This window comes from Penicillium oxalicum, chromosome III (assembly GCF_001723175.1).
Source record: "Penicillium oxalicum strain HP7-1 chromosome III, whole genome shotgun sequence".
Lineage (NCBI taxonomy): Eukaryota > Fungi > Ascomycota > Eurotiomycetes > Eurotiales > Aspergillaceae > Penicillium > Penicillium oxalicum.
In genome coordinates this window covers 2,716,654-2,741,460 of record NC_064652.1, presented here as the reverse complement: position 1 = coordinate 2,741,460, position 24,807 = coordinate 2,716,654, and the positions used below count along the sequence as shown (strand labels likewise).

The window sequence follows — 24,807 nt, the reverse complement described above, 5'->3', positions numbered from 1 at the left end:
CTGTTTCTCATCCCTCAGATCGAGTCAGATATGGCCAAGCTATCCCTCTTGTTGTTAGCGTCGCTGGTCGCGGCCAAGTCGCCCGTCGTCGATGTTGGCTATACCAAGTACGAGGGTCGCTCACTGGCCAACGGCGTGTCGCAATGGCTCGGAATTAGATACGCCGCGCCTCCGGTGAATGACCTCCGCTTCGCAGCACCGCAAGATCCCCTTCCGGAAAAGGGCGTTCAGCAGGCGACTAAGGTAGGTCTTGAGGTACCCTCGTTCGCTCATTTGACCCATATGAGTTGCCGTCATACCTCTTACAGTATGCTAATAGATCGAGAATAGCACGGTGCTCTTTGCGTGCCAGTTGCGTCCCGCCTCAATGAGTCAGTGCCCGCGGGGACGTCCGAAGATTGCTTGTTCTTGGACATTTATGCGCCGACAGATGCGTTCAAACATGGGAAGAAATTGCCGGTGTACTTCTTCATTCAGGGAGGCGGGTTCGCATCACTGTCTAACAACAACTACAACGGAACCGGCTTGATCAAGGCTTCCGATTCGAATATCGTAGTGGTCAACTTCAACTATCGTGTCGGCCCATATGGATTCTTGGCCAGTGAGGAAGTCGAGGCGCACGCTAGCCTTAACAATGGATTGAAGGATCAGATCAAAGCGCTTCAATGGGTGAAGAAGCACATTGGCAAGGTGAGTCGGGCTCTACGTCCAGCCTATAGTAGATGTATGTTCTTGGCTAATTCTTTTACCCAGTTCGGTGGTGATCCTCATCACGTTGTGATCGGCGGCGACAGTGCAGGTGGAGGCTCCGTCACTCTTCTGCTCTCCGCATACGGAGGTCGCGATGACAAACTGTTCGTCGGCGCTGCAGCCGAATCCCAAAGCTTCGCAAACATGCTGAACGCTTCTACGAGCCAATTTGCCTATGATCGACTGGCTGCCCGCACAGGCTGCGACAAGAGTCTTGACTCTCTTGCCTGTCTGCGCAAGCTAGATATCAATGCGCTCCAGGCTCAAAACATCGTCTCGCCCTATCCGGGCGCACCTGGTAATCCACTGTACTTGTACGGTCCCACCGTCGACGGGGACCTCGTGCCCGACTATACCCTGAAGCTTTTCAACGAGGGCAAATTTATCAAAGTCCCCGTGATCTTTGGCGACGCGACCAACGAAGGAACCGTGTTTGTTCCCAAGAACACTTCCAGCGTCTCTATGGCCGATGACTTCCTCCGTAGTCAATTCAACACCCTCACCGACTCACAACTCGCCAAGATCAATAGTATCTATCTCACTGAGAATCAAACTCGCCAGTTCCCGAACGCAGGCCTCTACTGGCGCCCAGCAAGCAATGCCTACGGTGATCTGCGCTATACTTGCCCCGGTATCAGTCTCTCGTCCGCCTACGGACAGGCCGGTGTTCCGGGCTGGAATTACCACTACGATGTCAAGGACCCCAAGGCGGAAGCCAGCGGCGAGGGAGTCACACACACGGTCGAGATTAATGCGATCTGGGGCCCCGAAAATGTGCATGGAGGGGCTCCAAATTCGTATTCCACGGTCAATGCCAACATCGTGCCCGTCATGCAGGGCTACTGGACCAGCTTTGTACGAGCACTGAATCCGAATACGCATCGGTACCCTGGTAGCCCGGAGTGGGCGACTTGGGGACAGGGCGAGGAGGCCTACCGGCGTATTTATCTTCGCACGAACCAGACTTATATGGAGACGGTGCCTTCTGCGGAACGGGACCGGTGTGCGTATTTGCTGAGTCTTGGGGAGCATCTGAGACAGTAGGATGTGGATGCGTGATTATATATTTTTAGTCCATTTGCAGACGTAATCATGGATAAATGATGATTCAAGACAATTTGACTAGGCATCAAAGATTTCTTCTACATCTGAATGATCATAATCGTCCTAAAGAATAGGACCTGCCGCCTCCTTTGACGGGTGCTTTCGGGCACCTCCTGCGTCCTCCATCTGGACGGTCTCAAGAAACCTAAAAAAAAGACCATCAAATGCTTGAAAAGAGTCTATCCACAAAGCCTTGGCTCGATGAAATACAGAACTATAATTGAATTAGGTCAAGCCTTGTACTCAGGCGGCGGTGGAGCAGCAGCAACCCCTGGCGCTGATTCCGAGGACAGCCCTTTGGCTTGCAAACGCGCACTCCCCGCGTTGCGCACAATCATCCTGATCTTCGGATCATTCGTGAGGTGTTCTGGAATAAATCCACTTTGGTTCTTGGCATCCACTGCAGCACCTCTTGCAAGTAACATCTGAATCACCTCCGTATCCCCCGCGGCCACAGCCCTATGCAGCGGCCGATCCCCATACTGGCTCCTCATCTCGATATCTGCCCCGTGATCCAGAAACACCCGCACCATCTCCACATTCTTCAACTCAATCGCCCGATGAAAACAAAGACTCTTGTTCCTGTCATAGCTCCGGACAAGAGATGGGTAATGTCGCAGAAACACTTCCACCGTCCGTGGGTGCTGGTTCGTTACCGCCCACGAAAAGGGCGTATGTCCCACGCTCCCCTTCGTATCGACCGCTAACTTGGGACCCGTCATGCGTTCCCAGAAGGTCCGCGTCAACTTCTTATCGTGCGACAGTAAGACGTCGCACACGTCGGGGAAGCCCTGCATCGCGGCGACGTGTAGCGGGGTGGAGTGATTCGCCGGCGCGAGCGAGGGCGCGCCTCGATCCAGCAGATCTTGCACAATATTCGCGTGCCCACATCGAGCAGCGAGACAGATCTCCCGTGAGGTCCGCGGGCTCGTGTCACATTCGAGCAGGAGATGAATCACTTTCTTATGCCCGGCTTCGATCGCGAGCTTGAGCGGGGTGTTGTAATTCCCATCCTCGAGGCCCGGTGAGGCCTGCTTCTCGAGAAGCAGACGTGCAACGTGCCAATGGCCTCGCTTTGCTGCGTTGTGTAGAGCCGTGGTTCCGACCTCGTCTGCGGTGTTGGGATCTGTACCGCCATCGAGCAATTTGGTGACGATATCGAGGCGACCTTGGTCGGCTGCCACAAGGATGTTGTGCTCGACTTGTGGGATTTGCGTCTCTGATGATGATGCACCCATACTTGGTGATTTGGATCTATGTTTGAAGGAAGCTACAAGCTTTGAAGGGAATCTGAGGAACCACTACTGGCGCGACAACTCGAGCTCATGGCCGCTTGATCATGAGCTCTGGGTGTTCCCGGATCAGCGCGCCAAGTTCCGGCTAGACCTCATTGTGGTAAGATTTAGCGGGACTGCTCCGTCTTAGGCAGCGTCGCCAACCGGAGGAAGAGGTGAGGAGGGCTGTGGATGTCAAGTTCGTTCCTTATGCGCGGCTATGCCGGTGGATGCGCGCCCATGATTTTGTTCCATTCCACGCCTTGCGCTCGCCCTGCCAAGACGGAAGGGATCTAATCCTCAACCATGTGCCGGTAGCCGTAACGGTAGACGTCAGGCAATCGTGGGGGTGACTCATCGGGGGTGGGAAATGACGAATTGGAAGAAATGATGTTCTTCCATTATGCCTCCGAAACAGATCTTGAAAACTCAAGATGGTTTGATGACTAGAACTGGAGCTATTAGGATTGCGGCCATCAACTTGCTCCTCGAACGGCTTTGCACTCCCTGCAGACCAGAGGGTTGTATATCACCTTCAGCTGGAGCGATTTACCCCATTTAGAATCTCAAGACAGCCAGCAGAGTCTATCTGGTCTGTCACGAGTCACGATTCGTGGAGGGCTGCTTGCAATCTTTCAATTGAGTTGATTACATTCAAAGGAGCCTTGGAACACAAAACACACAGGAACAAAAAAAGAATTGTTTTGACCATAGCGACCACGCGATATGATCAAGTGCCTCCTATCCAGAGACCCCCTCTGAAATGCGCTCGTACGATCGTCTTGCCCGAAGATACTCATAGTCCGGCATCGCCTCTCTCACGGCCTTCTCAACAAAAGCGGCCATCTCAGGACCAAATTCCGTCTTCCATTTCTCAGCCTCGGCCGCAATATCCACGTGTGTTTGACTCTTGGTTCGCAAAATCCCTGATGAATTCAGCAAGGTCTTGCCAAAGATATTTTTAAACATCGCTCTGGCGGCATACTCCTCCGGAGAGCCCGAGAGTTGCGCGCGAGAATCGGCCGATGGATCCCAACTGAATCGCAATCGGGTCGAGTCCAACCCGATATCCTCACAGAATTGGACGATGGCAGCTTGGTTCAAAATGACATCGTCCGCATCAAGCATCAACGGGTGCGGATCGAACCTGCACGCCCAGTCATATATGAAACGATTCCATCGCAGGGTCATACTTGCTCGTAGTAGAGGCATCATCTCGGAACTATGCGCCTTGCCACCCTTGTGTACCTCAAGTGTAGCTCGGTAATAAGACGGGAAAGCCAAGGCAGGATGTCTGATCAAGAAAACGGGCCGCCATTTCTGGAGAATCTCATCGCACAGAATGGTGTGATTCTCCTTGGACCAAGTCTGAGTTGGTGTCTGCGACGAGGACCCTTCATCAACGCCAACAGGTCGGACTTGAAAGGCCGACTTTGGATGACCAGCCGGTTCGCCCAGCCACTCGCTAATCGCAGCAGGATTAGAGAACCATGGCGCATGTTCTTTGAAGAAAAAGATCTTGCCCTGTTCCAGGCAAGCATTGGATTCACGCTCCAGATTCTCGTAACATTGCTGATAGACGCTTTGCATTTCTTGAACTTCGTCGGTACTCCGCTCTCCCAACGGTCGATACGGGTTGCCAGTCATCCAATGAGGCAGAAAAGCCGATCGAAAGTAATAGCCGTTGGACTCATTTGAGAAAGCGCGCGGTTGCTCCTCGAGAGCGAGAATCTTGCAGAGTAGATTCGAGGCAGTGCGAGCGTAGCTGATCAGGAAAATGCCCTGGGGCGGTTTGGGCGCAGAAGACTGGCCGTTCATGGTGAACCGCCCAGATTGTTACCGAGTCTTTGAATTGAGACGATCGCGAAGCGAAGAATGCCGCCCGTGAAGTGGGTAATGCAGTGTGGATAAAACAATATATAGAGAAGAAATGGAAGCGTGCATTAAATTCAATTTCCAGATTTATTCAATCGTCATCATCCCAAACAGGTTGCAGGCTGACTATCTATCCCGTCCATACAGGCTGCCTAAACCTGAATGGGCTCTCCCTCACATTATGTGAAGAAAGCCTCAAAAGCCTCCTTCCCCCTCCCCCTCCCCTTCCCCTTACCTAAAAGGATGCAGGACAAGCATCTTTCTCCATAAATGTAGCTTAGCCAGCTTTCGGTGAAAATAGCGTTGGATTTGCAAAGCTTGTCTCCTTCTACAGGGCACACACCCTGATTCTCGACGTAACACAAAATCAGAGCTGCAGAATTTGTGACCGGCTCACCGCTAAAGATCAGCAAAGATCCATCTGATGAGGACCGCAGGCACTATGTCGGGTCCGCCATCGCATGATGTTGAGGAGAGACGGTCAATGAGTTGATTAGAAATTTGAATTGATGGATTGACCTATTCAACCAGAAATCAATCTATTTTGAATCCGAGAAGAACAAAAGGGAATCTTCAAACCATGACAGTGGACCAGATCTAAAGTCAAGGGCTGATTCAATCCGCAGAGAGATGAGAGTTTAAGATAACATAAACGCTCCAGGTGTTACCTCTACCGACTGAAATGCTATAGGTGAATAGGTTTTAGCCTGATTCATCAAAGGCATTGAAATCGCACCTGCATTTTTTCTCTTGCTCCTCACAGATTTCGCAAGGACAATGTTGAAAGGTCGGATGAATCAGGGTTGCACAACCTAACATACAGCGGAAATCGCTGGACTTGCAACGCATCTACCTTGCTCCAATAGATACCTTGAGTCGCCGACCAGGTAATGGAATACGTGGAAGAAAATGATAAAAAAAAGAAATGATGAAAAAAGAAGAGAGAAGCTGATTTGTCTTGTTATTAATCCAGAGAATCCTTGCTGGAGTGATTAATTTACATTGCCAGGTCTTTTTTTTTTGCCTTGCTCAAACTTCGAGTGCTCTGGAACATGAACCCCATACGGGTCGTCGCGGACTTGAAATGATTCCAGAAGGCTAGGCAATGTCATAGGATAAGAATCTCATGCGGAACGGGTGGTCGAACTCGAATTTGTATCTCGACCGGCTAGCCTGTAGTTTAAATCCACATCATCTGGCTTTCTCGTATATGGAAGCCGTGGAACAGCCTCTCTGCTTTGAAAAACACTGGACTTTATCCGGTTCCGAGAGTTTCACACACATTATTTAACATCACCTGCGCGCTGTCAACGAGAAAGAAGAAATGAAGGCATTTTGCTCCTTATAAAATGAATAGTCGAGTGTACATCAGCCACCTATCGAGCCTTTGAATAGTCTTTGTTTTTTGCCAAGAATCAACTTTTGATTTCATATCATGCACCGGTCCCCAGAAACAATTCGGAGCAAAGAGACTATGTACTTGGAATCGGTGAAAAAGACGTCTATAAGACATGATAAAAGGCTGGCAAGCAATGCAAACAGACTGCCAGACACATACAAAGTCCCCCCAAAAAACAACACATTTAACGCTTGCCCGCACGTCCTCTCTTCTCTCGTTCGTACTCGTTGGCTGCCCGACCCTCCTCGCTTTGGATCTCGGCAATAAGACGCTTGTACTTCTTCTCGTACTCGGCATCGCGCTCCTTCTTCTCGCGCAGCTTCTCGCGAGCAATGAAGCTGGCGTCCTTGCGCAGCTCGCGCATAGCTCCCTTCTTCTCGCGCTTGTACTCGGCCTTGAGACGGTTGTTCTCCGCGCGCTCGCGGTCTGGATCGTAGTGCTTGTCGGGGTTGAAGTTCTCCTCGAATTTGGGAATCGCAGATTTGATGGCCAACGGACGATGGTTGTGGAGTAGCAGGGGACGACGAGCACGGGAAGAAGTGGCCAGATGGCCCTCGATTTTGTCTATCATTGCCTGCACGGAGTCTCGGCCAGCAGCGAAAAGTTTGTTCTTGAAGCATTGGCGGAGATGCTGAAGGACCGTGCGAACGGGGGTGAAGATCTCAATGAACGCAGACTTGCTGGCCCAAAGATCCGAAGCAGTGTCAAGGAGGGAAACGTAGGTAGTAATGAGGGAGAGCTTGAGGTCCTCTTGCGCATGAGTATCGGAAGGAATCTGCTTCACGTCGCGGAACTGCAGCTTGCGAGACATGACCTTCTTTGTTGGCGCAAGCTTGACAGATTGTTGGGCTTTGCGGACGGGGAAAGAAAGTTGCTTCGAGGCCAACTCCACGGGAGCCAGGTTGCACAGAGCATTTAGCGTGTAGTTGATGAACTCCGGAATATACCGCTTAGCAATGCTTTGGTACTGCAGGCACAAGCTAGTGGCAAAGGCACCGGTGACGAAGTCGCCTAGGCCTTCGAGCGAGCACTGGCCGAGGAAACGAGCAAGGCACAGGTGCGCCGGCGTTGTCACGGCGTGGAAGTGATCAGATGTCGGGAAAACAGTTGAAACGCCGGTAAGAACCACAAGATCACCGGGAAGAAGATTGAGGGGGCGATTCTCCGAGATCTCACGAAGACGAGCACGGAAAGCCATTGCCACATTAATAGGGTGGGTCTTGGCCAGAGAGTGGACGTGACGCAAGATGTTCTCGATAATTGGAAAAGAGGGTTCTGCTCGTTCATTTGCCATGTAGGACACGTGCTCGACAAGAATCTCTGCGAATCGACCAAGTTTGGATTTGTTGTCAGGGTGGAGACGGGGATGATGCAACGCACGAATGCGCTGGATGACGGTGGGTAGGTCCTGTCCAGACACATTCTCGATAATATCAAGGAATTCTTGGTGGTTCGCCGGGCAAGGATAGGTAAATGCCAGTTTACCATCGGCAGTCTGATTCACCTGCACTGCTGTTGAGGCACTGGCGCTACCAGCAGTTGGTAATGTCATTCCGTTGATGAGCTCATCTTCTTCTTCAGATTCTTCTTCATCTTCTTCACCGGAGATCTGCTCCTCTTCCATATCGCTTTCGTCAAATGAAAGACTGACATTTGAGCGCGTCTCGACAAGATCATCGTCAATCACAAAATCGTCCTCATCCTCAACGGCGAGCTCAGGTCGGGGCTCATAGGACGTTGTGTGTAGGCCAAAAGCAGCAGCATCATCAATCTCGGACTCCTCATCCTCGTCGCCTTGGAAGAAGGAGTCCTTGTCACTTTCCGGCTCCTCTTCTTCATCGCTGAGCTGCTCGCCACGCATGCGGCGCTGACGATCCTCCTCCAGCTTCTTCAATCGCTTGGCCTCTTCTTCTACCTTCTCTTCCTCCGTCTTTGTCCTATCAGTTGGCTTTGATCGCTTATCAAAAGTCAACTGCTTAAGCCGGAGGTCATACTCCTTCTCGGTATCCTTGCCTTCGGGCTCGCGAAGCATAGCTGCGCGCTCTGGATTCATTGTGTCCAAGTCTTGCCTCGGCGGCTCCGGTTTCGGTGGAGCTTTGATACCGCGCAGGGCGTCGAAAAGATCCGGTAGCTGCTGGTCCAATTCCTCTCGAAGATCATCGTCATCTTCTTTTGCTTGTTGTCGCTCAGCCTTGTGGAACTTGGATTTCGCGATAACCTCTTTCATGACCTCAGCCTTTGACTTTTTGCGTTCCGGTTGAGCCTCGCCGTCATCCCCATAGTCAATGAAATCTTCGGCGTCTTCGTCGTCTTCGCCGAGGCGTTTCCTTTTTCGCGGGGCCTCGTCATCGTCGGACTCGGCTCCATCCAGATCGCCGCCGTCGAAATCATCCACGGCCTTCCCATCCAAAGTCAAAGATTGACCCATGTGTGTCAATTGGAATTCTTCCTCATCCTCCTCCAGATTGAAAATTGACTCTTTGCGCATTTTCTTCTGGCTTTCTCTGGCGAATCGCTCGGCGGCGCGCTCCTCAGGCGTCATAGTCGGATCGTTTTCACCGAAACGTCGATCGACGAGTCCACCGACTTTGTTCCGGCTGTTCATCTCTTGCAAGAGTGTCGCTCGTCGCTAGTAGGTCATTTCAGTCAGCTAGTGCCGATACATACAACGGTCTCCGCAAAGGCCTCTCACCCTCTCTTCTCCCAAGGACTTGGTGACACCTGGGCGACGCCCAGTGGCCTTGGTGGAGTTCGCATCGCGGGTTGTTGTCTCGAACTTGCTCCTCGTAGCGGTGGGCCTAATCTCGAATGGGTTGAATCGGTCTCGAATCGCTTGCAATGCGGCATTGCGCTGATTTCGATTTTGCGCGCCAGCACCGGTCTTCGCATTTTGGCGCTTCTGCTTCTTCGACTGCTGAGGTCCTAGGACCCCAGTATCTCGCAATGAAGCCTTTAGCTGCTTAAGCTGCGAGGGCGGCATCTTTACTTCGTCAGGCTTTGCAACAAGTGGAGTTTTTTCCGGCAATGCAAGGCCGGTCAGAAAAAATATAAGCTCACCGCTTCCGGCGATTAGGATTCTGCCACAAGGTCTCCGCATCTCCACTAACAGCTCTACAGTTCATCACCACCATGTCCGGTTTGTCGGGGGATAGAGTGCTATGGCTATGTCTAGGTGGGGGTGTCAATAGAGGAAAAGCTTGTTCATTCAATGTACTGATCCAAACAGGAATCTCGCTTTTCTTTGCGGCGCGTGGGATCTTGCACGATTTACGCCAAGTCGTGGATCTCACGGAAATCAAGCATGCGGAGAAAGAGGACAAGATCATTGGTGAAGGAACAGAGGATGGTACATACGCCCTTGACCAATTTTGCAACTCAATACTTACATGCTACAGTCCTCAAACTCGATACACTTCTGAAACTATCCGAAAGCACAAGCCCTGAGCTTCGATCTGCGTACGAGGCACACGGCATGATTTATACTTGAAGTAAAGCTCTGACGGATGTACCTAGTGCTTTGCGCATCATCTCTGAAAGATCGACCAAAGGTCCAACGCGCGACCTGCTTCTGGAAGATCTATCATCTAAAAACAAGAGTAGGCGAGACAAAGCGCTGACGGCGCTGAATTTTCTCGTATCGAACCGCGCTTGTACGCAGTTCAAGATCCCAATCACCGCGGTTCCTGAGGCTGATTTTTCCTAGTATCTCGAGCATCGGTATGCGCCAACCTCCAAGATTACGAAACCTTTACAGCACTGGTGAATTGCCTCTGCAATTTTCTTGACGAACACACCGAACAAACTTCCACGACAGCCTCGCCGATTTTGCCCAAGACAAGGCCATTGGGAGAGAAGAAAGCACTTCAAATTCTGAATGTTCTTTTACCCGAGGATGTCTCTACAGCTGTCGCAGCGGGAGTTGTGAGCAGGTGGCTTGTCAAGTATCCTTTTCCTTGTGCGCTGGAAGAACCCTCCGGACGAGAAAATGTCATTCTTCTGATGAAGAATTGGTGGTCAGACGACGCAACTATGAGCTCCATACTTGGCACATTGACTACACACCCTGAAGGCTATGAGCAACTCCAGGAATATGGGCTGATGAGCATCATGGGGGATGAATCGGAAGATGATAGAGATAGAGACGAGGATGAGGACCACGACGAGGACCCGGATGAACACGACGACGATGATAGTGAAATTTGGGATATTGAGGACTCTGATGAGGATCTTGATGTTGATATGCCCAGAGACGGTGACATCTTGATGGAAGAAGGAGATGATACAGCTGGTTTAGGATTCCATGCTGGGCCTTCACGAAGACTTCAAGCGGGAACTACAGAAGATCAGGCTTTGAGACGGCGGAGGCGTGAGGCAATGGTGCTTAGTGAAGGTGGCCGACCACTAGGGCGCGAAAATATCATCCAGCGCCCGCTTTAGATTGGGGATCACCTGTGGTTTTTCCTTTTGCTCTGTTACTCTATTTTTGACACTGGACTGCGAATACATGATACCCCCTGATTGACCAGAAAAGAAGCAATTGATCCACCGTTTGTCATAAAATTGCTGGGCTTCGCAGCGTGGCGAAGCTTCACTATAGCCCCATCCACACAGATTTAGAAAGATGGTCAGTCTTTTTCCGGCTGTTCTTCACCATACCAAACGACCTCAGATCGGATAGAGCGCTATAGAACAAGGCCATGACCAACCGCTCGTCACACGCATCACCTTGCTGACTCTCAAAAACAGAGTAAAAAGTCTGCCATAGATCATGGATATTCACCAGTGCCCCCGATTCAAGGTACAGCTGGTATAGTATTGCAGTCGCGGGTTGTTTGGCAGAAATCCTGGCGTTGCCTGGATCATTTGAAGATGTGAGGTAATCGAAAGGATTGGCCAAGGCACGCTCGATCGCAAAGCGTGGTCGTGGTGTGAATGTTTCCTTGAGAGGGTTGCGAAAGTCGAACAAGAACGCTTCGTGCATGAAAAGCTCCTGAGGTTGGATTAAAAATTCTGCGAAGTATTCCTGGAAGGCCCCCACCAGTCGATCAACAATCCTGGTGTACTCAAGATCTTGCTTGAGCAAATTGGATTTGCCTTTGCTGAGTAAGATCCTTTGCTGAACAACAGTCGTTTTCATGACAGAGCTGTTGATGTTGTACTCACTTCGCAACGGCAAAGCATGAGTGTGAGCGCTGACTAACGTAGCAAAGTCTGCCCTGATGTCTTCGATGGGCAGATCAGCGAACGCTCTTTGGGGCAAAGATTCCACCAAGCGAGCCATCTTCTCCGAATCAAAAGTTCTCATGGTAGCAAGCATGTCATCAAGTACTTGCGATTCGCCCAGCTCGCCCGAAAGCCCTCGCACAGCGAGGTCTGAGACGTTCATTTTCTTCGCCGTTTGCGTATGTTGGAGACACGAATAAATGACGCCAACGGCATCAAACAAGTGGCGCATACTCTGCTGGCCAACCCCAACATGACGGATTGCCTCACGCAGCAAAACCTGGTCATTTTCGACAAGGGATCGTACATCCTCCAGCGAGCCTGAATCTATAAGGTCTTCACAGAACCTGTCGAGGGCATTAGCGCTAAATCGAGTTTGGGAGTCTCGTGCCAATCCTTACATGCGAAAAGATGGTAAATTCCTGATAGCCTCGCATAGCAATGTTTGAGAAAGCGTGGCTGGGTTCGGGCTGTCCAATAAAACCGACAGCGGATTCGCAAAAAAATGCGACATATAAGCATACTTCACTCTATCAGCATTTGGTCTTGAGAGATGGTATTGAAGGGGCCACTGACTTTCACCATTCGACTAAAGGCTTCCGGCGTTTGGAAGTAGTCATGCGTCTTTTCCAAGAGAGTGCTAGTGACGTTACGGCCGAGCCACATCTTCCCTTGGGTGCCGGCCTGAAGCGATTCATAGATACGGTCGACGCAATTGCCTGCATCCTGAACTTCGAAATGCCGTCCTTGAAGAAGCGCGATACATGCTCGAGGGAGGCGGCCCTCAAAAAGCTCAACGGATGTGGAGATACCGAGAAGAACCGTGAACGGAATTCGATCAAGCCATGACCTTGCACAACGTTAGCCTCGTCAGGGTTCAACCAGAGAGTCACTTGCTGCTCACTTCAGAAGGGACAAGAGATCCATGAGCAAACCGGGATCGAAGGCCTCGCTATCGCGGAATGCAAGCACTAGTTTTTTGGTGCCCTTTCTTTGGACATAATCGTGAAGGAGGTCCAGATCGTATCCAAGTAGACGGGGGCCCTTGTGAAGTTAGCCAAGCCAAGCGAAGCGAGACTTCGGTCGACATACGCTTCGATCTGTCAGAAACTTATGATATCCATCGTTCCCCTCAGTATTGGTAATCACAGCTCGAATGATGTTCTTGAGGGTCGTCTTTAAATTGGGTGCATCGCCTGACTCTAGCACCACAACGCCGCCCTCATTGTTGCTCAGCAATTGATCATTGAGGCGAGAGAGAAGCCGGCTCAGAGAAGAGACGTTTGATCCAACCGTCACTAATCCCGTTGGTATACATCCATTGCACCTAAGGGTAATAGTCAGATCGAAGTTTGACATAGGTTCCTGCAAAAACCATACGTTTCGGGCTCATTGTTTCTGACAAAGGCAAGTACATCCGCTAAAACTCCGGCGTCGACATCTTCTAGAATGGCCTGCAAAATGCTGTCAGCTTGAATTTCCTATGCGAAACGTGTGGAGCCCGCACCTGAATCTTGCCTTCCTGCTCCGACCAGAGTTGTTTATAAGTCTCGTATCGCAGTTGTGTGGAAGCAAGACTTTCTTGCCCATTTAAAAGCGGCACAAAGCATTCAGCATCGACTGCTTGCCCTTGACTATCGGTGGAAGAGACCTTGCGGCGCTTGGTAGGTCGTTCAATGGCTGTTTTCCCGGCGTTTGCGGGCTGGTAAACATAGACGCCCTGCGTTCAGTTAGCGCTAAGTACGAGCAATCTCATTCAATCTTGGACAAAATTCAATGTGTCGACATACCTGATTCTGTGTTTTGTCCCTGGACAAGTCCAGCACCTCCTCAATTCCTTCAGGATCCATTGCTTGCTTTACACAAGTCAAGTCGCGTTGACCGCGGTGACTTCACGCTCGGAGGAAAAACACGCTAAACCTAAAGTGGACCATTAATGACTTTCCGATCTTTGACTCGCGACGGTCAATTCCAAGCAACCTCAAACTCCCCCATGAAACGCTCCATATGCTCCGCCAGGCTGTCCGAGGAGGAGCTCGATGGCACCGTGTGGTCCACAGCTCGGCCTTTTCCAGGCGCGCTTTCAGCGCTGTGAATCCACGTCGACTTGACTTCGGCGGGCCGAACGACAAGGTTAACTTTTACGAACAAGAGACGCCCTCGAGCAAAAATGTGCGGAAAGTCGATCCGGAAGCCGAAGATATCGAAGACAAAAACGATGTAGAGGGCGAGCTCACGAGGCTTCAAGAGGAGCTTAAAATACTGGAAAAAGGACCTTTCACACCAGATGGCGAGTTCATTCAAAGCCTACCGGAGGAGGACCGGAAGATCGCTCTGGAGGCCCTCAGTAAATACGAGGCAGAACGCAAGCCCACCGGTGCGGAGCTGTCCCTGAGTGATGTGTTCGACGAGGAATTGGACGATATGTTGAAGGAGGAATTCGAAGGTCTCGCGAACGAGCAAGAAAATTGGCAGGACACCGCCAGAGACCGACGAAAAATGGCGACCCGGAAAAGATCAGAACAACTTGAAGATCCAACCTCTCACGCTTCCTACCTCCGATTCAAGGATTCGCTACGTCGCTACACTAAAAGAACTGCCGACGAGCCTGCAAAGCAAGATCTCTGGAAGTCTTACCGCCGATGCAAGCAAAATGTACCAGACTTCCTGGAAACACTTGAAAGCGACACGATGAACTCGCTTTGGGAATCTCAATCTACTCGGCAGTCATCAGCACTGACCCGGTCTGAGCATCTTCAAATCCTTGCCAAGGACATGAAATCAGTCGGTCAACCTCTGGCCATCCCTCAGATCCTATCCTACATTGAAGCTCTGCACGACGGCGGACATGTTGCCCAGGCGCTGGAAGAATGGGAAGCATACCAGGCAGAACTATCACAGAAAAAGGAGGACTTGGAAGAGTATTGGATGCTGGGCGTTCGGCTCTTTGCGGCTGAAAACAATCCCCAACGAGCTCAAGACATTGCCCTGGCATTCCTGGCAAATGATCCATCCCGTCAGCCTCGCGTTCTCATTCCAGTCATTACAGCTTGGGGTAGGATGCCTGAGAAGGGTGCCGAGGTGAAGGCATGGGCTTTGTATTTGCAACTCAAGACTTTCTTGGGTTCAGATATGACCATGGAAGATTACGATCGGGTGAGCATCGGTCTGCTGTCCGCGGGCCGATCAGATGCCGCCGTGGCAGTGTTCAAAGACATGATGGTGACGGGGCAGGATCCCGCCAACGACTCGACGGCTTTGTACAAAGCCGCTCTTGGAGTGGCTGGCAATCTTCAGGCTTCCAGTATTGACGAGGCGGCTGTGAATAAAGTCTCATTGTCCGCGCTGACAATGCTGCCCCGTCGCTTCCACAACCGCTTCTTCTTCGCGAGTTGGATGAAGAAGCTCATTGGCATGGGAGAGGTTGACTCAGCAGCCATGGTCATTGAGCTGATGTACGAGCGGGGTGTCAAGCCCGATGCGAAACACCTCAACGGTGTCATGGCTGGCTGGCTTCGTGATGGAAGTGCAGCTGCCCGAGACAAAGCAGAGCGACTCGGATGGTCCATGATTCAACACAGAATCGACGCTGTCTGGAAACGTTATCAGATTCCTGACAAATCTCCCAAAATTGACGTCAAGCACCAGTCACTGGAGCCGAGCCGGATACCAAAGTTCCTGCATCGTGAGGTGCCGGCCGCCACTATTGAGACTTTTTCTCTCCTTCTCCTTCACTATACCCGCCGTGGCGACGACGACATGGTCAAATATCTGGCCAAATGTCTGAGCGATGCCCACATTCAACCAAACTCATACTTTATGAACCATCTCCTCTATGCCGAACTTCGCAAGCAAGACATCCGTGGCCTCTGGGCCAAATTTGAGATGATGTCCAGCACCATCCAACCTGACCTCGAGACCTTTGCATGTCTTTGGGACTGTGCCAAAGTGCAATATGACCGTGGGCGTACAGCCTTTGATGCTGGCTTCCCGTCAGCACGTCAGCTTTACTCACGGATGGTGCAATGGTACATGAGCCTACCTTCTCGCGGCCAAAAATCGAGCTCGGAGCAATTTACCAAGGAGCTCTATGACCAAATCATCCGGTGCTTCTGTCTTTCCAAAGACATTCCGGGCACACTTGTCGCCCTTCACTCCCTGCAAAATATGTTTGGATATGGTCCGGACGATGTGACCGCGCGGATGATCGTCCTCCAAGTCGCTCGTCTAGCAGGCGTGCCAGCAGGCACGCCAAAGCGACGTTTGCGACGGCTCTCCTCTACGCCTCGAAGCAAGGAAAGTATCAGTCAAGTTACGCAGCTCTTGGAGATGCTTGGGGAGCGCAAGTCGCTTGCTTTGCAATCGCAGGGTGTTCACATTGAACAACTGGATCCGAATGAGAAACAGCAATATCAACTAGAAGTCATGTCCACCTTGCTTCGCATTGTGCTTAGTCGGACAGAGAACTTGGACCCGGCGCGGGTCGAAGCCAAACTGGAGCAGGCGGCGGATGACATGTCCGTGGAAGAGATTGATCTTGGCCCTCCTCTCGGTGTGGACGATAGCAAACTTTTGTAATCGCTTTTTTTCTTTCTCTTTTCCACAGTTCTCCCCCCGGTCGTTGTGGCACGGTTTATTGTTTGCATAGGATGGGCATGGGCGTGGCGTTCATTTGACTTTGACTTGTTACATTGGAACCCTTGAGCCCAGGGACTGTACATTACTCACGGCATCATCGCCACTTAGATCACATGGATGATATATAGGACTTTGCTTCAGCATCAGTCGACTCGTGCGCTTCACTCGTTTTCAAAGTAATGCTTTCCTTCTTAGATGTAGGATATCCAGCGAATCGAAATAGATCAAAAGGATAAAGAACAAGATGCGAAAGAGACCGATAAGAAACCAAGGGCGCCATTCCAGATGGATCCCAATGAACCGAAACACGCACATCGCAGCATGTGAGAGGCATGAAGATGGAACGAAGAGAAAGGGAAAAAAAAGGGATAATTTTACACACGCGCGCACATTTGGATATCATTTATTTCTTGCCCTTGCCCTTGTTCTTCTTCTTCCCACTCACAGAGCCCGGAGTACCAGGACTGTTCACCGACGATTCCGCCTCCACCAAGACCGCATCGTCATCGCTTCCCTGGACAGAGGGCGTGTTGACCGCCGACGTCGGAGCATTGGGCCTCGCCGGGGTGACCGGCCGAGATGTAGTCACGGATCCCGCCACAGACGCGGACGCAGAAGCGCTACCCGAAACATCGCCCGCACTCGCCCCAGCGCCCGCGCTCTCCTGATCCAACTCCTTCATGAACTCCTCCGAAATAGTAGACTTCTTCTTGTCCCACCAGGCGCGCTCCTCGACGGCCTTTTGACTGTGCTCATTCAAGCGCGCGCGGTACAGATCATTGTTCAACATTTCATTGGCCGATTGAAAGATAACCTGGCCCCAGCCAGGAACGTAGGCGTTGGCTTCGGAAACAACATCGCGGACTTCGTCCTCCATCTCCTTCTCTGCGCGAAGGAAGCGCTGCCAGAGATCATCGCCGACACTGCCACGTTGGAGGAGAACTCCCAGAGCTTGTTTTTGGGAGCGGAGCGTCATCACGCGGCGGATGTCTTCTGTCGCGCGGCGGAGGAGAGAGGCCTTGAGGACGGATTCGGGGACCACGGGGGACTTCTTCTCGGCGGGAGGATCCAGATGCATGAGTGAGAAGTAAATGTCACGTTGGATGTGGGCGGGGAACCATGATTCCAGGCTGGCAGCTTTTTCTAAATAGAGCGAAGAGGGCGGGGGAGGGTCTGTTAGCTTGGTCTTGCAAGTAGGAGCTGCCCCTCGGTATGAGGGTTGGGCGAAGCTTGGTTGTTCGAGGAAGTTCTTCCTGTCCTCGAGGAGGGGGAATACGTACGAGCCTTGCGCTTCCGATACAGGGAAGAAAAGGTGGCAAGAGAGCCGATCAGAACACCCAGATAGGCGAGAGGTACGGCCAGACTAATCCAGTCCACCATTGTGACGACGCGAGACTCGATCGTATGCTTGTCGGGGAGGTGTCAAGTCGAGCGCAAGACGGTGTCGAGGAGCGAAAGCGTTCAGAATTGTTGATCTCCTTTTTGTTTGGTCAAGACTAGATCATAATCCGCTTGCTTTTGCACAGAGAGTTGTCAATTGTGGAGTAAGAGTTGAGGTGTTGGAAGTGGGAGTGTTGCATCAAAAAGACAGGAAGACAGATACACTTCCCGTCGGGGCCACAAGGCACAAAGGCCAGAGTGTTTAGTGGGATCGGCCCGTGGGTCAACGTCACATGTTCTGCTCCCGTGAGGAAAACATCCAAAGTCGAGAGATTCAAGAGCACATCATATAGGGGAGAAACATTGGAGTCGGAGCATTATGTGAGGCTAAATACGAGGTGGCCATGCTATCATGACAATCGAGAGCACCGTAATAATTAAAATAAAGAGAAGTTGATTGCACTCCAAGCACATAAACTAGGAGAAGACGCCCGCCCCGCCCCGTAGGTAACCCATACCACACACACCATCACCAAGCCAGGAACGTCGTCAAAAAAAATTGGTATCTTGAGAGAGACAGGTAGGAAATATCAACAGGAGAAAATGGAAAAATCAAGTGCAATATCACTCTGCCCTATCGCGAAGAGAAACTAACGTTGCCCAGCTGCTCCTTGGTGTTTTGGCTGATGGCTCCAATCTCCTGAAGAGACTGCATGTCCTCCAGGACTGCATTGAAGACATCAGTGATACCCACAGCGACCGCGGTCCGATCCCACTCGCCACGCTTGCGCCAGACAAAGTCCATGAGACAGGTATTCACCTGCTCCAGCTGCTCGACGGAGCATCCACTGGTCTTCAAAGACAACTGCTTGTGAAGATCGTCAATGGTTTCCTCGTCGATGATCAGCTCCGGGGGAGGTTTGGACGTGTGTGCGTCAAAGAGTGGCGGCTGAGGTTTGTGGTGAGATTGACTGCCATGGAGAAGACCAAATTCCTCGTGCTGTGCAAACACCAGGTCTCGAGCGCGAGGAGAAGGCTGACTGCTCGTGCCTTGCTGGGTGTCAGGCAAGTGTTCTTCCTGCTGGGGATCGCGATCGGGATACTGGTTGAGATCTGGGAACTCATCCCGTGATGCATGGATACTCTGGGTGTGCTCATGCGTGGCATGTCCAGAAATAGTGGAATGCCCGGAATGCCCCGAGGGGCCGGACGACTTCTTATCCGAGGTGGTCTGGGTGGTCGAGGCCTCGTTGGTATAGTCAGCAGGTTGAGAGCCAGCGACCATGGGGGTCACTACGCCGGTCTGAGAAAAGCTCGACATGCCCGATTCCCGGCGCATCTGTTGGGATGGTGCAGTGTATGAATGGGGGGGTCTCGGCTGTGCTGACGGTCCAAAGGAGCTCCCTTGTGTATCCTTGCTACCAGAGTGATCTTCAGAGTTGGTCATGAAGACATCGCCGTCACCGTCACCATGAGAGCCGTTGCTGTGGCCGTGATGCCCAGACTCATTCAAGTCGGAGCCTCCACCGTCATGGTAGCGAACACCATTGGCGAAACTGACGTTGCCATGCCGGTTTGGTGTCATAGGTCGCTCATCGGCATCGGTCTTGAAGAATTCACTACGATCGGCGACCGTAGTGTCGCCTTCGTCTGCTGTGACTGGTCGAGAGGCGGCCGCCCGGACTTCCTCCTGAGCCCGCTGCGCACGCTCCCGGGCCTCCTTTTCACGCGCCAGTTCCCGCAAGTAAACATTCTCGCACTCGGCGACCAAGGCCGGTTCCGCATGTTCAATCGTGGAAATATCGACCTCCACATTGGACAGGAGCTCATTGGCCCTGAGAAGCCGCTCATGTTCACCCAGCGTCCGGGCGTCCTTGGCGATCCGCTTGATATCAGCCAAGAAATCGGATGGGCGTTTGTAGAACCCATTGGACAGCCGTTTCTCCATGGTCACAATTTCCATATTGTAGTAGAACTTGCCAGTAGCGGTCTCCAGCAGTCCCGGTGTGCCATGCTTGTCGTAAGCCTTCTCATACGGCCGATGGCTGGTCATTGGGTCGGGAGGAAGATCACTGGTAACGATGTGGGGGTCTTCCTCTTCCCATAGGTATCTGATATGACTCTCGTCAACAATACCCTGACGGAAGCGCTTGTACTTCTTAATCTGGTCCATGATGGGTTGAATGCGAATCTTCAAAAGGTTGAGGGTGTGATGATCCTTCTTCTTCTGGGCTTTGCGCTCCTGCTTAGAGACAGGGATTTCAGCCTGAGGAGGCGGCGGGGGTGCGACCTCGAGCTCCTCAAGTTGGCGTTTCTTGCGATTTTCAGGGTCCGGGAAATCGGAAGGTGCTGTCTTGATGTACTCGATGAGTTTACCGAAGAACTCGTACCGAGCTTTCTCACCAGGTGCGTGCAAATCGAAAAGGTTCTTCCGAGAGAATCCAAACAGCTTGTGAAGCAGGTTGACATCAACCTCGTCTCCTGTGGACTCGAGGACTCCCAGCAACAAGACGGGGTCTGTGGGCGGTATCGACCGTAGCAGACCCATGAACGTAGAGATGACAGCGGGCCCAACGGTCTCAAGCCATGACTGAATGTTGGGGATATAGATTACACTGGGTTTGTGTCGTTTGACCTCTGCAAAGAGTTGAATGACAGCGGCTTCGGGCGAGCGAGTGGAATCGCTGAGAAGCGTTGGAAGATCGAATGCTTGCACGTGAAGGCCCTCGAAATGGTGAAGAAGAGCAGCCGCAAGGTACTGCTGACCCATGCCTGGGGCACCGCGCACAAGCAAACGGGGACGGAAGACACGCGAACGATCGAAATCTTGCATAATCTGCTCTCGCTTGAATCCGTTTCCATCATTAGGTTCTTCAAACTGGGCTTCCTCCAGCGCCGTGAGTCGCTTGCGTTGCGGGAGAATTTCCGAAAGCGAGGTCTCAATCTGCTGCAAATGGTCACGAAGGAGAGGCTCGACATTTTGGGGTAAGGCCGTCGCACCCGAAGATGTGGAACGCTCGGATGATGGAACCATCTTCTTGATTGCCAGCATGAAGTCTTTGGGTGTCACGTCGATGTTTTTAGGATCAATGACCAGTTTCTTGTTAGACTTGTAGATCTGAGGATACCTTCGCTGGACAGCATTGAGAGCAGCTTCTGTGCAAAGAGCACGCAAATCGGCACCACCGTAGCCCTTTGTAATCTTTGACAGTTCATCTTTAATCTCGTCCGGCAAGGGCGGATTCCATCCTTTGGTGTGAATGTCAAGGATGGCCCGTCGGCCCTCATTGTTGGGAAGAGGGAAATAGAACTCGCGGTCAAAGCGACCGGGGCGACGAAGCGCAGGGTCCACGGAGTCAGGTCGATTGGTAGCGCCGATGACAATGACCTGACCACGACCGTCCATGCCGTCCATCAAAGCCAGCAAAGTGGACACGATAGAGGCATGGATTTGTTCTTGCTTACTCGATCTGACGGGAGCAAGGCCTATGGCAAGTTAGTCAGAAATTCAAAGAGGATAGACGACGCAAATGGTTTGTATGACCCACCATCAATTTCATCAAAAAAGATGATACTCGGCTGCGTCTTGCGAGCCTCTTCAAAAAGCAGTCGCAATTGCCGCTCAGCTTCACCCACCCACTTGCTCAATGCATCTGCACCCTTTCGCATGTAGAAGGTAACTTTGCGGCCTTCGGCGCTTACACTGTTTGCCAGCGCCCGTGCCAACAGCGTCTTACCTGTACCAGGAGGGCCATGGAACAAGACCCCGCGAGGAGGGACGATATGAAATCGCTGGAAGATTTCTGGGTAGAGCAGTGGAAGGGAGACCATCTCCTTCAGCTGGTCAATGTGACCTTGCAATCCTCCGACACTATCAAAGTTGACATTCACATCGACTCCCAAGGGGTCTGCGTCTGCCAGCGCCTGTCTGTCCTTGATCTTGCCTAGGTTAGCAGGCGTTCCTGCTGTATTTTGAGCAGGGTCGGCTGAGTGAGTCTGAGGGACGAGCCCGCCACTGGGCACGAGTCCCATGGGTTTGGATTGCTGCATGGCCTCGTCGTCACTGCTGTCACTGTCGACGCCTCCAGTAGCAGCGGGTGCCCCGGGGGGTGCGAGGATGGCCGAGAGACCACCGCCACCAAATGGACCGTAGGTCGGGAACAAAGTACGCTGCCAGCCACCACCTCCACCTCCGCCGCGGCCACGACGGGAAGGAGACTCTGTTACAAAGTCATTTTCAAGATCCTCGATAGGCAAGAGCTGTTCAGGCCGGATCAAACGATAATCGACTTCTTTGCGGCTTCGTCGTGGCTTCTCGGAGATGGTTTCTTGCATGGCACGTCGTCTGGAACGGCCACCACGCAGATCCTGAAGCTCCTCTGCAAGCTCCTCGGCGACCTCTGAATGACCGCGAGAGCGGGTGGGGCGTTTGCGCAGGCCCGGGCGGCGGCCGGTCGCGCTACTATCTTCCTCTTCATCATCATCTCGAGCTTGGCTCGCCTTGCGCGGAGAGCCATTTGAACCTGCGGAATCAGAAGCATCGTCGTTCGACTCCTCCTCTTCGGGCTCAAAATCACTCTCCTCATCCTGCGACTTGCGTTGCGAAGAAGGCTTCTTGCGACTAGAGCGGCGAGGCTGAGCGCCCTCGGAAGCGTCCGCCTCCGCAATATCAGGTTGAGCGGAGGCTCGAGTTGGCCGAGTTCGCCTCCGAGTGATGGGACCCTCGTCTTCGTCCTCGTCCTCGTCCTCGTCCTCGACGCCGTTTGTATGCTCATTCTTCGCATCACCGACCTCAGACTCGGGAACGACTCCTTCGTTGGTCATTTCAATGTCGTCTCCATCGTTTGCAAGGACCGTGTCGCCCTCGGTGGCCTCTTGAGGCACGTCACTTTCGAGTATCTCTAAAGAAGCAGGGATCTCGGACTGCTCCACGATTTCTTCTTGGATGACAGGTTGCTTAAACCCACGACTGTTTCGCCTGCGCTGCGCTGCTGTCTCTGGGCTCTGAGTACCTCGTTCCACTGTCTCCATATGATGGCCCGAATTTGTCAAGGCATACATGTCCTCGGAGGCGCCTCGGGTCCGCCGGGTCGTTCGACGAGTTATCAGTTCTGGCTGAGAGAGGATCTCAGGCCTAATCTTCAGCGTGACGACGGCATTCTTTTTCTTCGGGGGTGGCGAGGAAACCTCCGGTTCTTCGCCATCCTCATCATCGCCGAAAGACTCTTCATCGGAGGGTTCTTGATAGGTCGTTTTGGACTGGGTGGTCCGTCGACGCGCTGTGCCGCGCGCATTTCGTGGGACGCTAGGATCATCGAGATCGTCTTCGGATAGACTCATCGATAGATCGTCATCCAGGCTGGCGTCATCGGAAACAATATCGTCGTCAGAGCCTCGGCGGCGCCTCTTCGTAGGGCGTGACTTCTTCTTCGGGCTGGCTTGACTCTTGCGACCACGGCGTCGCGGTGCGCGACCGGAGCCGTCGCTCCAATCCTCGTCAGCTGAATCCGACATGTTGGCTAGCTCCTCGAGGGAGCGTTTGGCAGTGCCTCGAGCCATAATGAAGGCGATCCGAAAGAGGAGTGTGGTGTCGGGCCGTCGCCTTGTGTGGAGAAAATGTATCAGTCAAGAGGTCCAATCATGGATGAGATAGCGATGATAGAACAAAGGATACGTTTTCAATCTAAACTGAAGTGTTATAATTCCGGTGGGCTTGGACGAGGGAGCTTACAAAAGACGAAAAGAAGTCGTCGACCAGCGATGACCCGTGTCGCTATTGGTGGCGTAAGCGCACTTTTCAGCTCACCAAAGATCTGCGTCGAATTGACTGGGTACTGTGAAACTTGATCCGAATCGAGGACCTCAGCTCGCCATCGGCGATGGGAATAATCGTCGAGCGCGGAGGTGATTGTGCCAAGCAGGGACCCTCAACCAGACTGAGCGGACGGACGCGTTAAAGGAAAGAGTGGCCACGGATGTAGATGGGCCAGGGATTGAACGGAAGAAAAGAGCGAATAAAAGGTGCAAAGATGCTGCAGAAGCCGTGATGAGATTCAACGTCTCTGCATCAATATGGGCGGGCAACGCAGGAAGGGACTCGCAATGCCTGGCAGAGCATTCAAAGCACCAGCCACAGAGGACCTCCCGAGTTGTGGCGCCACACCACCCGCCCGCTTTGTCATCCCGCACGTGCCACCCATCTTCAGACTGGGACTCTGGATTGAAGCCGTCCACCCTCGATGAGATGACGGATTTTGAGGACCCTCTAGAACCATGTCGAGAAGGGTTCGGTAGGGATTTCAATCGTCTGGAAAATACATCCTGAAGCCATTCAAGGCCCTTTTTGGGTGACTTGAGGGCTACACAGGCCGGGAGACCGGATGACGACCGGTGGTGGAAGGAGATGTTAGAAGGCAGTTAGGGATGATCAGAAGCGCAACTGAAAGCCTTCTTTCATTCGGGCTGTGGTTCCCTTTCCTATGGCTGCCCACCAGAATTGACCCCGACCTGATATCATGTGATTGATGACTCAGCTCGGGAGCTGGCCAGGGCTCGCCAGTCTACAGCGTCAACGATTGGGGGGAGTGTACATGCGCTAGGGATCTACCAGTTGGAGAGAAGCCATTGAATCATTCTGTTTACTTGTCACAAGTAAAGGAGCGTGCTGGCTCACTTTGAAGGGATTCTTGAAATTTTGAGCAGTTGGGCATAGATCTTCCTAACCTATTGAGGCTTAGGTTCTACTGTGCCCGTCTCCCGAAATATGTTTTTGCCATATCCGCGATCGGTACCTCATAGTCACGAACATATGCCTAGCCCATACTATGTTTAATGCGTCGTCCCAAGGTTTCTATTCAATTATTCGGGCAGGGCTCCATGACCTACAACTGTCTCATCATACTTGAACTTGAAAACCTCTCGCCTAACCTCTTTTTCCAAATTTTCAAATAACAATACCGAAACACCACCACTCAGTATGTCATTGACCAGCGGTCCAGCACCGCTCATCAAAACAATCGCTGCCATACCCACCCATCTACCACACTAAACCGCATTCGGAAAAACCCATCCTCCATCCATTCCATCCCGTCCAAGCCTCTGGAAGAGGCCCAAGACTCGGCCGCCCATCTATCAAGTCCGTGTCCGTCCTAGAGAAATTGAAAA

At 52.2% G+C, this 24,807-nt stretch overlaps 10 protein-coding genes across 10 annotated transcripts; 4 read left to right on the top strand and 6 right to left on the bottom strand.

Annotated features, from left to right (window-relative positions):
* Positions 1-30: 30 nt before the first annotated feature.
* On the top strand, positions 31-1,794 carry POX_c04388 (uncharacterized protein; the record flags this gene model as incomplete). The annotated part of the gene is made up of 3 exons (XM_050113268.1): positions 31-243; positions 331-690; positions 754-1,794. The coding sequence occupies 3 exons, from the start codon at positions 31-33 to the stop codon at positions 1,792-1,794; spliced, it is 1,614 nt and encodes a 537-aa protein (XP_049970824.1).
* Positions 1,795-2,084: 290 nt separating this feature from the next.
* On the bottom strand, positions 2,085-3,092 carry POX_c04387 (uncharacterized protein; the record flags this gene model as incomplete). The annotated part of the gene is made up of 1 exon (XM_050113267.1): positions 2,085-3,092. One exon carries the CDS (start codon positions 3,090-3,092, stop codon positions 2,085-2,087), a length of 1,008 nt encoding a protein of 335 aa, XP_049970823.1.
* A 777-nt stretch (positions 3,093-3,869) lies between these two features.
* POX_c04386 (uncharacterized protein) lies at positions 3,870-4,946 on the bottom strand (the record flags this gene model as incomplete). The annotated part of the gene is made up of 1 exon (XM_050113266.1): positions 3,870-4,946. The coding sequence occupies one exon, from the start codon at positions 4,944-4,946 to the stop codon at positions 3,870-3,872; it is 1,077 nt and encodes a 358-aa protein (XP_049970822.1).
* A 1,640-nt stretch (positions 4,947-6,586) lies between these two features.
* Positions 6,587-9,382, bottom strand: POX_c04385 (uncharacterized protein; the record flags this gene model as incomplete). The annotated part of the gene is made up of 2 exons (XM_050113265.1): positions 6,587-9,031; positions 9,095-9,382. 2 exons carry the CDS (start codon positions 9,380-9,382, stop codon positions 6,587-6,589), a joined length of 2,733 nt encoding a protein of 910 aa, XP_049970821.1.
* Positions 9,383-9,531: 149 nt separating this feature from the next.
* POX_c04384 (uncharacterized protein) lies at positions 9,532-10,839 on the top strand (the record flags this gene model as incomplete). Its single annotated transcript, XM_050113264.1, has 5 exons — positions 9,532-9,538; positions 9,629-9,748; positions 9,798-9,858; positions 9,916-10,052; positions 10,106-10,839. 5 exons carry the CDS (start codon positions 9,532-9,534, stop codon positions 10,837-10,839), a joined length of 1,059 nt encoding a protein of 352 aa, XP_049970820.1.
* Positions 10,840-10,993: 154 nt separating this feature from the next.
* Positions 10,994-13,475, bottom strand: POX_c04383 (uncharacterized protein; the record flags this gene model as incomplete). The annotated part of the gene is made up of 8 exons (XM_050113263.1): positions 10,994-11,972; positions 12,027-12,148; positions 12,202-12,475; positions 12,530-12,669; positions 12,718-12,952; positions 13,006-13,079; positions 13,133-13,345; positions 13,416-13,475. The coding sequence occupies 8 exons, from the start codon at positions 13,473-13,475 to the stop codon at positions 10,994-10,996; spliced, it is 2,097 nt and encodes a 698-aa protein (XP_049970819.1).
* A 157-nt stretch (positions 13,476-13,632) lies between these two features.
* Positions 13,633-16,203, top strand: POX_c04382 (uncharacterized protein; the record flags this gene model as incomplete). Its single annotated transcript, XM_050113262.1, has 1 exon — positions 13,633-16,203. One exon carries the CDS (start codon positions 13,633-13,635, stop codon positions 16,201-16,203), a length of 2,571 nt encoding a protein of 856 aa, XP_049970818.1.
* A 463-nt stretch (positions 16,204-16,666) lies between these two features.
* Positions 16,667-17,643, bottom strand: POX_c04381 (uncharacterized protein; the record flags this gene model as incomplete). Its single annotated transcript, XM_050113261.1, has 2 exons — positions 16,667-17,436; positions 17,544-17,643. 2 exons carry the CDS (start codon positions 17,641-17,643, stop codon positions 16,667-16,669), a joined length of 870 nt encoding a protein of 289 aa, XP_049970817.1.
* A 634-nt stretch (positions 17,644-18,277) lies between these two features.
* On the bottom strand, positions 18,278-23,202 carry POX_c04380 (Tat-binding; the record flags this gene model as incomplete). The annotated part of the gene is made up of 2 exons (XM_050113260.1): positions 18,278-21,129; positions 21,192-23,202. The coding sequence occupies 2 exons, from the start codon at positions 23,200-23,202 to the stop codon at positions 18,278-18,280; spliced, it is 4,863 nt and encodes a 1,620-aa protein (XP_049970816.1).
* A 513-nt stretch (positions 23,203-23,715) lies between these two features.
* POX_c04379 (uncharacterized protein) lies at positions 23,716-23,886 on the top strand (the record flags this gene model as incomplete). The annotated part of the gene is made up of 1 exon (XM_050113259.1): positions 23,716-23,886. The coding sequence occupies one exon, from the start codon at positions 23,716-23,718 to the stop codon at positions 23,884-23,886; it is 171 nt and encodes a 56-aa protein (XP_049970815.1).
* Positions 23,887-24,807: the final 921 nt, after the last annotated feature.